The sequence below is a fragment of the Cervus canadensis genome, chromosome 8, assembly GCF_019320065.1.
Source record: "Cervus canadensis isolate Bull #8, Minnesota chromosome 8, ASM1932006v1, whole genome shotgun sequence".
NCBI classification, from domain to species: Eukaryota; Metazoa; Chordata; class Mammalia; order Artiodactyla; family Cervidae; genus Cervus; species Cervus canadensis.
In genome coordinates, this window is record NC_057393.1 from 32,094,536 (window position 1) to 32,109,711 (window position 15,176).

At 47.6% G+C, this 15,176-nt stretch overlaps 1 protein-coding gene across 1 annotated transcript; it reads right to left on the reverse strand.

The window, feature by feature from the left end:
* LOC122446142 (dehydrogenase/reductase SDR family member 4-like) lies at positions 1-1,399 on the reverse strand. The gene has a single exon (XM_043475992.1). The coding sequence runs from the start codon at positions 1,253-1,255 to the stop codon at positions 485-487; it is 771 nt and encodes a 256-aa protein (XP_043331927.1). The 5' UTR covers positions 1,256-1,399; the 3' UTR covers positions 1-484.
* Positions 1,400-15,176: the final 13,777 nt, after the last annotated feature.

Sequence of the window (15,176 nt, forward strand, 5' to 3'; positions counted from 1 at the left end):
TTTTTTTTTTCGTGATCGTCTGCGTTTTATTTGCACCTCATTTGCGAGTTGTTAATTTCCAACTCAGTTCCTTCCACGCCAAGTTTCTTCTGTCCCATCTCCCTCAAATTTCCCTGATGTCCAGAAAAAAATACTAGTTGGTCTTTACCACAGTAGACTAAGCCCTCTCAGCAGGCCTGCCCTGTTCTCGCAAGGGACGTCTTTGTTCAAGGCTACAGCAACAGCAGGACTACACCTTGATAGCAGAGAATGCTGGAGCTTTGTGTGTGTGTGTGTGTGTGTGTGTGTGTGGCAGGGGGGTGTTATGGTGTAAGGTTAGCAGTATGCTAGGCAGAGGTGGGAAAGGCCAGTTGATGGATTCGGGAACAGGACTCTGGAGTTGGAGCCCAATCTCTGCCCTGGTGGATGCTCTCCACGTCCTTAGAGGTGAAATGGGGTCCCTCCAGCCACCACCACTGTCTCCCCAGTGATGTAGTTGGCGTCTTCAGAGCATAGGAAAGACGATGCCGGCACAGTCCTCTGGCTTGCCTATCCTTTTGATCTGCAAGGCTGCTTTTATGCTCTCCTCTCTTGCCTGATCCTCCCACAACATACGGCTGAAGCTAGTCTTGATGAGTCCAGGCGCCAGGCAGTTCACCCGAACATTCCACTGTGCCAGTTCAGTGGCCAGGTTCTTAGTGAGGCCCAGCAAAGCTGTTTTAGAAACGTTGTAAGGACCCAGGCTAGGAAATGGGCTGTAGGCTGCGACTGAGGACACGATCACTATTGAGCCGCCTCGTTTCGCCATTTCTGGCACCAATGCCTTTGTCAGCAGGGCTGTGGCCTTCACGTTAATGTCCAGAATCTTGTCCCACACCTCCTTGGTGACATCCATCAAGTTTCCAAAGAAAGGGTTGACAGCAGCATTGTAGATCAGGATGTCCACGCCGCCATGAAGCTTCACAGCCGTGGCCACCAGCCGCTCCCGGTCCTCAGCCTTCCCTACATGGCACACGGTGCCCGTCACGCTCAGCCCCTCCCCTTGCAGCGTTGCCACTGCCTGGTCCACATTCTGCTGCTTCCGGTTGCTGACCACCACATGGACCCCGTCCTGGGCCACACGCCGGGCGATGGCAAAACCGATCCCGTCAGTGGAGGCCATTACTAGGGCCGCTTTATTCGCCAGCGGGTTCCGGCGCGCCACCCCGCAGCTTGCCATCCAGACCGACTTCCATGACCGCGCACAGGCACCCAATGGCAGTCCCACCTTCAGCATGGCGCTGGCCGGTTCAGGGCTCTGCACCGCCCAGGGGGGCAGGGCGAGGGGTAGGGCGAAGGGTGAATCACAGCCTGCTCTGCGGCCCGCTCCCCTCCCAGCTCCCCGCTCCCGGCTCCCGGCTCCCCGCTCCCCTTAAGCACTAGATCAGGACTGCGCGGGCCCTTGGCCAGAGACAAGGGGAACTTATATATGGCTGGTGTGGTGGTTTAGTGCTGTCATGTCTGACTCGTGTGACACCATGGAGTGTGGCCCGCCAGGCTCCTCTGTCCCTGAGATTTCCCAGGCAAGAATAATGGAGTGGGTTGCCATTTCCTTCTCCAGAGGATCTTCCCAACCCAAGGATCGAACCTACATCTCCTGCATTGGCAGGTGAATTCTTTACCACTGAGCCACATGAGGAGTCCCCTGATGTGTCTATAGTGAAAGTGAAGTCGCTCAGTCGTGTCCGACTCTTTGCCACCCCATGGACTCTAGCCCACCAGGCTCCTCCATCCACGGAGTTTTTTCCAGGCAAGAGTACTGGAGTGGGTTGCCATTTCCTTCTCCAGGGGATCTTCCCAACCCGGGGATCCAACCCGGGTCTCCCGCATTGCGGGCAGAGGCTTTACTGTCTGAGCCACCAGAAATATGCTCACCAACACTCTTGTACCGGAACAACCTAAAGGCTCATCAGCAGTACAGCAGACAGATATGTGGTAGGTGTGATAGGCAAGATAAGGCAAACACTCAGACGTTCCCATCGTGTGAGTATGTTATCTTACATAGCAAGGTGGAATAAGTTTGCAGATGGATTAAGAGTTTAATCATCTTAAAGAGATTATATTGGGTTACCAGGGTGGGCAAATGTCATAAGGTTCTGTAAGTGTGGAAGAGGGAGGCAGAAGCGTCAGAGTTGGAGTGTGTGACATGAAAGTCAACCACCCATTGCTGGCTTTGAGGATGGAGGGGGCCATGAGCCAAGAAGTATCGGTGGCCTCTAGAAATGGGAGAAGACAAGGAAGTAGATTCTTCCCTCAAGCCTTCAGAAAAAAATGTAGCCTTGACAACACCTTGATTTTAGCCCAAGAGATCTATTTCTGACCTCTGATCACCAGAACTGTAAGATAATAAGCTGTTGTTTTAAGCGACTAAATTTGTGGTAATTTGTCACAGCAGGAATAGGAAAGTAATACAGTGGAATTTTGAATAGTACACAGCCATGAGAACATGTGATCTATAATTGCATGTAAGAATATGGCTGAAAATCAGACATAAAACTGCATACCGTTTGATTTCATTCAAATACAAAAATGGGCAAAATGAATCTTTGCTATTAGAAAATAGAGTGCTTACTCTTGGGTAGGGATGGACACTGGGCAGTAATTAATGGCAAGTAAGTGAGCAAGAGGAAGTTCTGAGGTGCTGGTTAAAGAGGTGTGTTCAGTTTTTGAAAATTCATTGAACTGAGAACTTACATGTGTACTTTTCTCAATGTATATTATACCCCAACAGAAAGTCTGTATGTATGTGCGTGTCTAGTCTACATCAGCCTGGACTAGATTTTGAGGGGCATGAAGGAGATTATTTTTGACTGGGTACTAATGATTTAAGGGTTTAGCTCTTGAAGAGAAGGTGCAAAGACTGGGGTGGGGAGGCCCAGGGTCACTTTCTGGAGATACTGCAGAGAGCAGAGGGTGTAAGGAGGGGGTCTGGGGTGCTGTGGCCACATCTTGTGGCCCAGAGTTCAGTCATCCCATATGTACTTATTGGGCTGGTGACATTTCATGGGGAGTCCTCAAGGATATCAGAGTCATGGGCAGGTGGATGAAAGGGTAGTTAACTCAGTGGTCCAGGAAGGGTGCACTGATAGAAGCATGAAGTGAGATGAGAGACAAAGGAGAAATTGAGGCTTTGGGGGATGGGCAGGGGGTGGAGTGTGTTCTGGGAGAGCCAGGTCACACGTAAGGCCCTGTTTCCCCCAAATGACTTTTAGGTGGTGCTTTGGATGAACTCCACATTTTAATAGGGTTTATTTTAATGTGCAGTGGAAAAATATAACTTGTATATTGTCTGAATTTATAGGTTCTTTAGGGCCAGGCTAACATGCATATTTGAACTAGTGTCAGACCTAAAACTGTTGAGTAAGAAATAGAAAAGTGGCTGGCCCATGTGACAGAAAATAGAGAGGTTTGCTATGACTGAGGTGTGGTCAGCATCACTGTGGGCAATGTGGGCAAGGGGGAGGGAACAGGATGGTGTCAGGTACCAGGGGTCACAGGACAGAGGAGGTGGCGGGGAGAAGGCGAGACCTGGCCATAGGAGCTGAGAAGAACTGGCCTGGTGGCTGAGCGAGGTTTTGCGGAGCCGTGGCTCTGACTTGACCATTAGAATCCCCTGGGGGACGTGCTGCAGCTCTGGCCCGGGGGGTTTCTGATTCCGGTGGTCGGAGGCCCAGGAGTCTGCATTTCTAACAAGTTCCCAGGCCGTGCTGCTGCTGCTGGACTGGGGGCAGCTCTGAGAACTGCTGATGTAGAGGTGGCAGTGCGGGCGCAGTGTGTGCCCAGTCATGGGTGTACATGCAGGGGCTGCCGGGGGAGGCGTAGCTCACTGCAGAAGGGGAGGAGCAGGTGCGTGGACTGGGAGACACCCAGACAGAACAGCAGACTCAGCCTTGCCTGGCAGGGTGCAGAGCGAGCTGGTGCCTGGTGCTGGGTGCACAGTTGGTGCCGATTGTGGGGGGGGGCACCCAGGAGGGCCACAGCTGGAGCTGACCCACCACAATGAGGGAACCCGATGACTCAGCTAAGGCACTTGCAACTTAGCAATAATGTGGGAGAAGAGAAGCAAATCGAGTGCCTCTGATGGTGCCTGGGGGAGGCCACCTCCTCTATAGTTTTCCTGGCAATTTTATCAGCTCTGAGAGGAAGGAGACCAGATTCCACTGAACACCCACTCTGTCTGAGGAGTTTTTAATATGCCTTATCACATTTAATCATCAAAATCCCATGAGAGTGGTATCATTAATCCATTTTAAGAAGGATGAAACTAAGGCCCTGAGAAGTGCAGGAACATATGTGCACACTGCTGTCTAGACAGACAGGGGAGGCCATCAGCCCTGGAGCTGCCTTTGTCTAATTAAGCTCCTTTGCTGCTCCCCCTGCTCCAGTACTACCATTTCAACATGGAATCAGTATAAAACCAATATTTAATCATTATGAACAATTGTGAAATATTTTACCTCTTTTTTTGACCTTGCTGCAGGTCATCTGGGATCTTAGCTCCAGGACCAGGGGTGGAACCTATGCCCCCTGCAGTGGAAGTGCAGAGTCTTAACCACTGGACCCCTAGGGAAGTTTTACTTCCTTTTTTTTTTTTTTGCATTAAGACTTCAAGATCCAGTATGTAATTTACACCTACAGCACATCTCAATTCAGATAAACCACATTTCAAGAACTCAACAGCCTCCACATCTCACTACCCTATTCCATTGAGCGGCCTTCCAGGATGAGAATGTCCAGGTACAAGTGCCGGTAATCACCATCTCGGCCACTAGATGGCGGAGGCGACCTACCCCCCCACCCGCTACTTAAGGCATTAGGAGTTAGCGATGGGGTGGATGGGGACCTCTCTTCAATCTCTCTTTAACTTTATCCAGAAGTAAGCTTAGAAGATGGAGAGAGAAATGGCAACCAACTCCAGTATTCTTGACTGGAGAATTCCATGGACAAAGGAGCCTAGTGGGCTCCAGTCCATGGGGTCGCAGAGACGGATACGACTGGGCTACTATCACTCACTCACTCACTCACTCACTCACTCAAGCTTAGAAGAGGGCTTTCCTGGTGGCTCAGCAGTAAAGAATCTGCCTGCAATGCAGAAGCTGTAGGAGATGCGGATTCAATTCTTGGGTCTGGAAGGTCCCCTGGAGGAGGGCGTGGCAACCCACTCCAGTATTCTTGCCTGGATAATCCCACGGACAGAGGAGCATGGAGGGTTACAGTTCACGGGGGCCACAAAGAGTTGGACACGGCTGAAGTGACTTAGCATGCATGCAAGCTTAAAAGATTCCATGATAAACTTACTCTAGAAGTAAACACGTGTAGCTGGGTTCATGTGTGTCTGGGGCCAATTGAATAACTGGGAGTTCTTCAAGTTAATATCCATATAAAATTTAATGTTTATTAAAGGATAAGTAGTAAAAGCATGTCAATTTAAAGCTTACTTATGTTAGTAAAACAATAGTAACAGTAGCAATTGTTTAGAACTTAAAAGACTTTTTTGGTGAGGCATATTCTCTCATTGACATTCTTTAGAACTGAAGGTATATGGTGATAATAAAAAGCAGATCAACTATTAGTTGATTATTTATAAAAATCCTCCATGGACAACTGACTCACTTGTGCATCCACCCTTGGTCCACCAGTGGTACTTGCTATCCTGGGGCTTCCATTCTGTTTCAAGCATGGGGCCTGGTTAGGCAACTTGCTTCCATTTGCATCCCATGGGTGTTGATGGCCAACCTAGAACTAGGAATCAGATGCTCTGGACTCCCAGTTCACTGCTCTTTTCAGCATGCCACTCTGTTTGAGACATGGTGGCAGTTGCAGCCATACTGTTTCTCATGTCCTTGTGTATAAAAGCCCTGAGCAAAACACAGTGGCTAAGAGCCCAGCCCCTGCAATGCCAGATAAAGGCTGGGCCCAGGGGGCCTCAGAAAATTGTTTAGTGAATGAAGAACAGAAGAAAATAAGTGCCCTCCAGAGAGTTTAGAAGCTTACATTGCTGGAGGTGGGGGGACCAGTCAGTCGGCTGTCTGGGGGCACATTGATTACACTGGACCTCTTCCATCCTGGCGGGGCATTGATTTGGTCCTCAGTGGAATAGATACTTATTCTGGATATGAATTTGCTATCCCTTCCAGAAATTCTTCTGCCAGCCCAACCGTCTGTGCACTCACAGAAAACCTCATTACTGTCCCGGGATTCTTTCTACATAATATTGCTTCTGGCCAGGGAACTCATTTCAGAGCAATGCGAGTACAGCAACAGATCTGTTCTCTTAGGAATTCACTAGTCTCAGCACTTGTCATATAACCTGGGATCAGTTGGCCTGATAGGACTATGGGATGGTCTAGTGACATTTTGGTTATGTTATCAGTTGGCCTGAAGGTTTCTTTGGGGCTGATGAAAATATTCTAAAATTGATGTGCTTATGGTTGCACAATTGCGCAAATATGCTAAAAGCTATGGAATTGTATTCTTTGAATGGGTGTTATGTATGGTATGTAAATTATATCTCAACAAAGCTGTTTCTTGGTCCCCCACTTCCACATTCCCTTCCCCAGTGGTATCCATTATTATCAATCTTTTGTGTGTGCTTCTGGAGATGACACATACACACACATATATAGTATAGTATTTACATAGGTTGGTAGCACAAGATACAAACTGTTTCTTTATTTGCTTTTCTTTTTCCCATTCTATGAGCTACTCACAACCCTTTGAATTCATTGCTTTTCTCACTTAATTTAAAAAATTATTTAAATTTATAAAAATGTTAAAGTTTTTAATATACCTTGGGGTCCGTTTCATATCAGTATGCAGAGAGATACCTCATTCTTTTTAATGTCTGCACAATATTCCCCTGTGAGGATACATCCTGTGGTTGGCTGAATAATGGTTTCTGAGAAGATAGCCATATCTAATCCCTGGAAACTGTGAATGTTACCTTTATGGAAAAAAAGGACTTTGCAGATGTGATTAAATTAAGGCTCTTGAGATGCGGGGATTGTCCTGGATTATCTGTGTGGGCCCTAAATACAATCACATGTGTCCTTGTTAATGGAGAGGTTGAAGACTTGACACAGAGAAGAAGAGAAAGCAGCGTGATCACCGAGGCAGAGATCGGAGTGATATGGCCACAAGCCAAGGAATACCAGCAGCCACCCCACCAAAAACTGCAAGAGGGAGGAAAGAATTCTTAGAGCCTCTGGAGGGATCACAACCCTATCACTGTGTTGATCCCAGCCCAGCAATACTAGTTTCAGACCTCTGGCCTCCAGAACTGTGGGAGAATCCATTTCTGTTGAGGTAAGTCACCAAGTTGGTAGTTTTTGTTACAGCAGCTACAGGAAGCAAATCTTCACACTGATGGATATTCAGATTATTTCTAACCTTTTGCTTTATAAATCCTGCTGTAGTAAGTTTCCTTGAACATATGTCATTCCACATATGAGTGAGTAAATCTATCAGATAAATTGTGGAGGTGGAATTGCAGGACCAAAGAAACACAATGTTTTTTGTGTAATTTAGTTCTGCTGCTCCCGTCCAAGGAGCACGGATTCACTTTGGATCCATGGGGCAAGTCCCCCTCCCCGACTTTCCCCAGTGTCATTCAAGACCCAACTCAGGGACTTCCCTGGTGGTCAGTGGTCAAGACTTCACCTTCCAATGAAGGGGGTATGGGTTCCATCCCTAGTAGGGGAACTAAGGTCCCACATGCTGTGAGGTGTGGATCCCCCCCTCCCCAAAAAAAGACCCAGCTTAAAAGTTATGTCCCCCAAGACGCCTTGCTCTCACAGGCAGAGCTCTTTGTTCCACGGGCTGAATTCCTGCAGCTTCTTGACTGCATTCTCTCTCTCTCTCTGGTCCAAGTGCACCGTGTGTTCATATGCCTGTTTCTCTCGGAGATGGTGAGTTCCTTCTGCAAAGGGCCCAAGTCTAATTCACCTTTGTGTCTCCGGCTTGGCGTAATTCATGGAGCACAGTAGGCTCTGTAGATGATGGAGGGCGTGGAAGAAGGGAAGCTGCCTCTTTCGAGGGCTGAGAATAGATGGCTGTTTTAGGAGGTCCGTCCTAACTAGGTAATGCCAGGGCTCACGCTGCTCGGGGAACTAGAGGATTCTGGAACTGCGGATGCTGTCCTCTCACTGCAGAAGACGGGAACCGCTCTCTGAACCTGGAAACCCATGGGTGCAGGTTGTATATTTGTGTGAATGTGAGGCCAATGATTCACTGTGAGGCAGGAGGATGGACAAGACAGGGAGTCCCCAGGTTTTAGCTCAAATAGGAAACACTTGCAGGCCTAAGGGTGGAGGTGTTGGTGGGTAGACCTGACCAGGGAAGGAAGCACCTGACCATCCTTCCCTCTCAGTTTCCTTTGGGTTGTTTCTGAAGCCTCCCACTTCTCCGGAAGCCCTTTCTCCATCTGCCCCATTGACCCAGGGCCTGCCCGGGAAGCCAGTGGGGAGTGCAGGGGCCCACCTCCTCCTGTCCTGAGCACCCTGCTTGCTGGGCATATGGTATCACCTGGGGGTGTCCATTAGATTTCCACAGACTTGGTAATGTAGCTGCCTCCTTTCATGAAATGAACCTGGATTTAAGGTTTAGCTCTCTTTAATGTTTTAGGATGAGACACTGGTGGAAATCTCTCTTTTCTAAGAAAGTGCTGGCATCGGTGCAAGGAAACAGTGAGAGGGATGACTTTTTCTGAGTGGTAGTTTGACTATAAGTAGGGCATACGTGCAGCTCAGTTAGTAAAGAATTTGCCTGCAAAGCAGAGACCCAAGTTCGATCCCTAGGTTGGGAAGATCCCCTAAAGAAGGAAAGGGAAACCCACTCCAGTATTCTTGCCTGGAGAATCCCATGGACAGAGGAGCCTGGCAGGGTACAGGTCGCAAGAGCTGGATACGACTGAGCAACTTAACCATCACCACATCAAGCCTTAAAAATTTCCCTTTGTATTTTCATTAATTGTTTTTAGATGGAACTTCACTAGTGGTCTGATGGGTAGGAATCTGAGCTCCCAATGCTGGGAATCCAGGTTTGATCCTAGTGAGGGAACTAGATCCCATATGCCGAAGCTAAGAGTATACATGCTGCAACTAAAGATCCCTCAGTTCAGTCGCTCAGTTGTGTCTGACTCTTTGCAGCCCCATGGACTGCAGCACGCCAGGCTTCCCTGTCCATCACCAGCTCCCAGAAATTGCTCAAACTCATGCCCATTGAGTTGGTGATGCCATCCAACCATCTCATCCTCTGTCATCCCCTTCTCCCGCCTTCAATCTTTCCCAGCATCAGGGTCTTTTCCAATGACTCAGTTCTTTGTATCAGGATTGGCCAAAGGATTGGAGCTTCGGATTCAGCATCAGTCCTTCCAATGAATATTCAGGACTGATTTCCTTTAGGATGGACTGGTTGGATCTCCTTGCTGTCCAAGGGACTCTCAAGAGTATTCTCCAACACCACAGTTTAAAAGCATCAATTCTTCAGCGCTCAGCTTTCTCTATAGTCCAACGCTCACATCCATACATGACTACTGGAAAAACCATAGTTTTGATTAGACGGACCTTTGTTGGCAAAGTAATGTCTGTGCTTTTTATTATGCTGTCTAGGTTGGTCATAGCTTTTCTTCCAAGGAACAAGTATCTTTTAATTTCATGGCTGCAATCACCATCTGCAGTGTTTTTGGAGCCCAAGAAAATAAAGTCAGCCACTGTTTCCATTGTTTCCCCATCTATTTGCCATGAAGTGATGGGACTGGATGACATGATCTTTGTTTTTTTGAATATTGAGTTTTTTTTTTTCATTTATTTTTATTAAGTGGAGGCTAATTACTGAATATTGAGTTTTAAGCCAGCTTTTTCACTCTGCTCTTTCATTTTCATCAAAAGTCTCTTTAGTTCCTCTTTGCTTTCTGCCATAAGGGTGGTGTCATCTGCATATCTGAGGTTATTGATATTTCTCCTGGCAATCTTGATTCCAGCTTGTGCTTCATCAGCATTTCGCATGAGGTACTCTGCATATGAGTTAAATAAGCAGCGTGACAATAAAGATCCCTCATGCCTCAACTAAAAAAAAAGATCTCCCCACCAAAAATGTCCTTTGTTTTAGAGGTACATACTGAAATATTTATGGTGAAATATATGGCATCTGGGATTTGCTTCAATACAATCCAGTGGGGATGAGGGATGTGTGGGGGATGTAGCTGAAGCAAGCTTGGGTTGATTATTGCTGAAGCGGCTGGATGAGGGCTTCAGCGTGGTTCATTATACTGTTATATCTACACTGATATATTTAAATTTTTTTCCATAATACAAAGTCAAAAAATAAAGTCCTCTTTGAACCAGCATTTGTGTTGTGGCAATATCAGTCCAGCCTGTGTCATATCTCACCAGACTTTTCTGTTTTCATTCTTACCCCTCCTGCTCAGGAGGGCTCAAGCCTTGTTTGAGCTCCTCAGCTCTCGGGGCTCCCCGGGCCCTCTGGATTAAGAGCAATCTGCTGACATACCTATCTGGCTGTAACCACTTCCTTCTCCAGCCTACCACTGTGCTTTCTGCCCACCTGCCACCCAGGTTCTCAGACCCCAGAGGCTGCAGGTGGCCTCTGGCCTCAGGGCTTTTGTCTGGAAGCTCGCCTCCTCCCCCTAGTCCTCCCCACCATGGTGCGTACACTTTATCCCATATCAAGGTGAGCTTCATTTCTGACTCCCAGCAGAGTCACGCTTTTCTGTTAATCTCTCAGGATCCACATGGTTCCTTCAGCTCTCACTCCTCTGGGTGATTATTATAAACTGGTGATTCTTGATTTTTCAGTGATGTCTGTCTCCCTCAGTGGACCATGAACTCCTGGGGAGTGGGTGTGTGGCTCACCATCACATCCCTGGGTCCAGCAAAGGAGCCTGCGTGTAGAGGCTTTCATTATTTAATGGATAAATTAATGCACGATGGATAAGTTAATGCACAAGTAGGGCACATCTTGGGAAAATCTTGGATGAAAAGAGTGTATGATGTTCTAGGTAAACCCTGCATGATACACTCGACTTGCTGAGAACTCCCTGCTGGCTCCATCAAGGGGACTGGTTCAGATTATTCGGATCCAGACACCATCAAAGGGTGGCAAATGAAGGAGTGATGTGTGCTCCAGGCAGCCCCTTTGGCCATCTGTGGTGGACGAGGAGAGGAGGCCAGACTGGATGGGCTGCCCCTGGGGTCCTGATTAGGGTCCTGGGGCCTTGAGCCGAGATCAGGGCAGTGGTGACAGTGGAGCGGGAACAGAGTCAGAGTCGAGTCTGAGACAATTAATCCAACCCAGCGAATCTTGGCCCTTCTTCCCTGAAGAAACAGCATGTCTGCACAAGAGGGATTGGGAAGACAGCCCCAGAGGAGCCTGGTGGGGGCACAGCATGTCCACAGACACATCTTGGATCATGAAGAGTTTTGCAAACGGTCCCTCCAGAGGCAGTCACCAGGAAACAATGAGACAGCCCCACGGCTTGGGGCCAGGCAGGGCCCTCCTCCCTCTGGCCAGGATCTGCGGTGACAGCAGAGCTTGGCACTGGTGAGTGGAAAGTTGGCTTGTTACGCAGAAAATCTCTCTCCAGCACGCCTTCATTTAGGGCTTGACTCGGGGCCAGGGGAAGGTGCTGGGGAGACCCTGGAGCCTGAGAAGCCACGGGGGCCTCTGCAGGCCTCCTGGTCGGGGCCTCCACTGGAGCCGGAAGGGGCTGCCGCTGCGGATAAGGTGGGTGAGTGCCACCCACCAGGAACGGCCGCCTGGGACCTGCCACACTTCTCCTGTCCCAGCACAAGCATCACACTTTCTCTCCATTCCCTCGGAGACTTGTAATTGGTCGCAGAGATGGAGAGCAGGGCAGCCAAATCACCAGCTCTTCTCCTTGTGGGAAGTCGCTGTGGGGAGGCCAGATGGTTGGGAAGATGCCGAACAAGAACCTATGTAACAGCTACCATAGACTGTTTATTCCACACCACACCCAGAGTCAGGCTTGTTTAATCGGAGCTAGGTCCCCTTTCTTTCTCTCCCACAGAGCTCTATTCTTGCCCTGTACAATACCTGTAATAGAGATATTTGCTTACGCATTTGTCTATTTTATGTCTGTCTTTACTGCTAGACCATACACCCCACGAGGGTAGAGAGGGGTCTGTTTGTCCTCTACAGTGGCTCCAGCACCTAAACATTGCCTAGCATGTAGCTGGAATGTTTTTGTTTTTAATGGATGAATCAGTCTCACAGCAGCCTAGTGAAGCAAGTACAATTATTTTCTTCATTTCAGAATGGGCAAACTGAGACATAAAGAGGTTAGGTTACCCAAGCCACGGAACCAGGATTCAGACTCATACAATGAGCAACCCAAGGGTGAATTGTGGCCCAAGTTTGGCCAATAAAATTCAGGCTGGGGAAAATGAGACCTTTGTCCTCTTTGGCCTTTGGCTGTTGGGATGTGAGACTAAGGCTGCTGGTGAGTCTAGCCTAGAGGGGCAGCTGGTTTGAGAGCAAGATGTCTCAGAGAAGCAAAGAAAAGAGAGAAGAGAATCAATACATGCTGTCTGAAGTTGAGGCTGGCCCTGCTCACGTCTCCTGTTCTTGTGATGGAGAGCTCCCATGAACATGATGGCCAGACTCTTCCACACTGTAGGTGTAGTAGAAAGAGGGCTAAAGACTTGGGTTTCAGTTCTAAGTCTACCAGGCTCTTAGTGGGTGACAGAGCAAGTTTCTTTCCATCTCTGGCTCTCAGCTCCCTCCACTGTAAAATGAGCACTATCATTCCCAAATCTTTGGGTGAAAGTGGTGGTACTGAAAGAGGTTTAAGGTTTGGGATTTGGTGCCTGTTATCAGCATTTGCTTGCAAGTGTCAGCTGCCTGCCTCGTCTTTTAGGTAGCTTTTAATGTAACAGAAGACTCATCCAGAGTCAGCTTCAACAGTGTAAAACAGTATGGAGTTTCCTCAAAAAAATTAAAATAGAACTACTGTATGATTCTGAAAATTTATCTGAAGGAAATGAAAACACTAACTTAAAAAGATAAATACACCCCATGTACTTGGCAGCATTATTATTATTTATTTTTAAAAAATGTTATTGATATATAGTTGAACTGTGGTGTTGGAGAAGGCTCTTGAGAGTCCCTTGGACTGTAAGGAGATCAAACCAGTCAATCCTAAAGGAAATCACTCCTGAATATTCATTGGAAGGAATGAATATTCATGAATATTCATGGACTGATGCTGAAGCTGAATCTCCAATACTTTGGCCACCTGATGCGAAGAACTGACTCATTTGAAAAGACCCTGATGCTGGGGAAGATTGTAGGCTGCAGGAGAAGGGGACGACAGAAGATGAGATGGTTGGATGGCATCACCGACTTGATGGGCATGAATTTGAGCAAGCTCCGGGAGTTGGTGATGGACAGGGAAGCCTGGCGTGCTGCAGCCCATGGGGTCACAAAGAGTCAGACATGACTGAGAGACTGAACTGAACTGAAGTTGATTTATAATGTTGTCAATTTCTGCTATTCAGCAAAGTGATCAGTTATATATATATAAACGTTCTCTTCCATTATAGTTTATCACACAGTATTGAATGCAGTTCCCCTCTAGTTGTGACCCGTGAGCTCAGTGGTTGTGGTGTGTGGGCTTAGTTGCCCCATGGCATGTGGGATCTTAGTTCCCCGACCAGGTATTGAACCTGTGTCCCCTGTGTTGCAAGGCAGATTCTTAACTACTGGACCACCAGGGAAGTCCCTTATTATAGTTTTGATTTGTGTTTCTCTAATAACTAGCGATAAGGAGATCTTCTCATGTGCCTATTGGCCATTTGTATCTTCTTTGGAGAAATGTCTATTTAGGTCTTCTGTAGGGTTGCATCCTTTAAATGGAACAATAACTACTACCTCTACTACTAAGTACCAATTCCTTACCCTGAGCCGGGCTCTCTTTGAAGACTTGATGTATTTTAGCTTATTGAGGCCCCATAACAACCTTATGAAATACTTACAAGCCCTACTTAATGTGTGGGGAGACAGAGGCCCTGAGACCATAAGCAGCTGTCACCTAAGCCCAGATTTAAAGCTGGGCAGCCTGAGCCAGAGCTGCACTCTCAGCTACCACCCCCAGCAGCCCCCCGTGCATGCTGCAGGCTGTGTAACAGTCAAGGACTCCATGCTGGGACACTCATGGTGGAGACTGACAGAAGGCTGGTGCAGTCGTGACCCTGTGACGGCACATTATGGTGGCACAAGGATTTTAGCAGAATTCACATTAGAGAATTTGGGAACCAGAAAATGAAATTTGACAGCTGACAACAAAAGCGTCCGAGTCTTATTTTCTGCATTCATGTGGGTGAAACCCTGGCTTATCACGCTGCACAGTCCTGTTTCTCTCTGTGACCCCAGGCAGAGCTCAGCTGTTGTAACTCTGTGAGAATGTCCCTTGTGGGTGGATGGGGGCTGTGTGTGTGCAGGACCTGGGCTTTGAAGGCAGCGGGGGGACACAGGGCAGCACAGGGCTTTGCCAAAGTCCTCAGCGGTGGGGAGGTGAGGTAGACCCGGTTTCCAGTCACCTCGCTCCCAAACTCTCCTCTTTCAGATGAAAGAGTTATTTGGCCAGAATATGCTAACAGGATGGCAGCAACTTTCTTTCTTTTCTTTTTTTTTCCAGTATTTTTGTCTTGCTTTTTAATTGCATTCAAAACAGATACAGAAAACTGCAGGAAACACATGTTATACATAACATGATGATTATTATTGGGTGACCACTTTAGTCAGTCAGCACCTAGGTCAGGAGCTCCAGGAGCCTCTTCATGCCCTGTCCCCATATGCCACTCCTTTCCTCTCTTCCAATGGCTCCATCCCAACCTTTATGATGATCACCTCCTTCATTCTATCCCAACTTTTATGAAGATCATTTTCCTCCATTTTTATATAATGTGATCAACCATGGGCACCTTCCTCAATCTGCCATTTAGTCTTACCCACTTTTGAAAGTTAAATTAAAAAATTTAACTATAGTAAAAAGCATAACATAAAATTCACTATCTTAACTGTCTTTAGGTGTATAGTTCACTTGTGTTAAGTGTAGTCACATTGTTCAGCAACAAGTCTAGAATTTTTCATCTTGCAAAACTGAAACTCTGTACCCACTAGAC

Coding starts and splice junctions, on each gene's coding strand:
- LOC122446142 (XM_043475992.1), bottom strand. CDS start 1,255: ATGCTGAAGGTGGGACTGCCATTGGGTGCCTGTGCGCGGTCATGGAAG.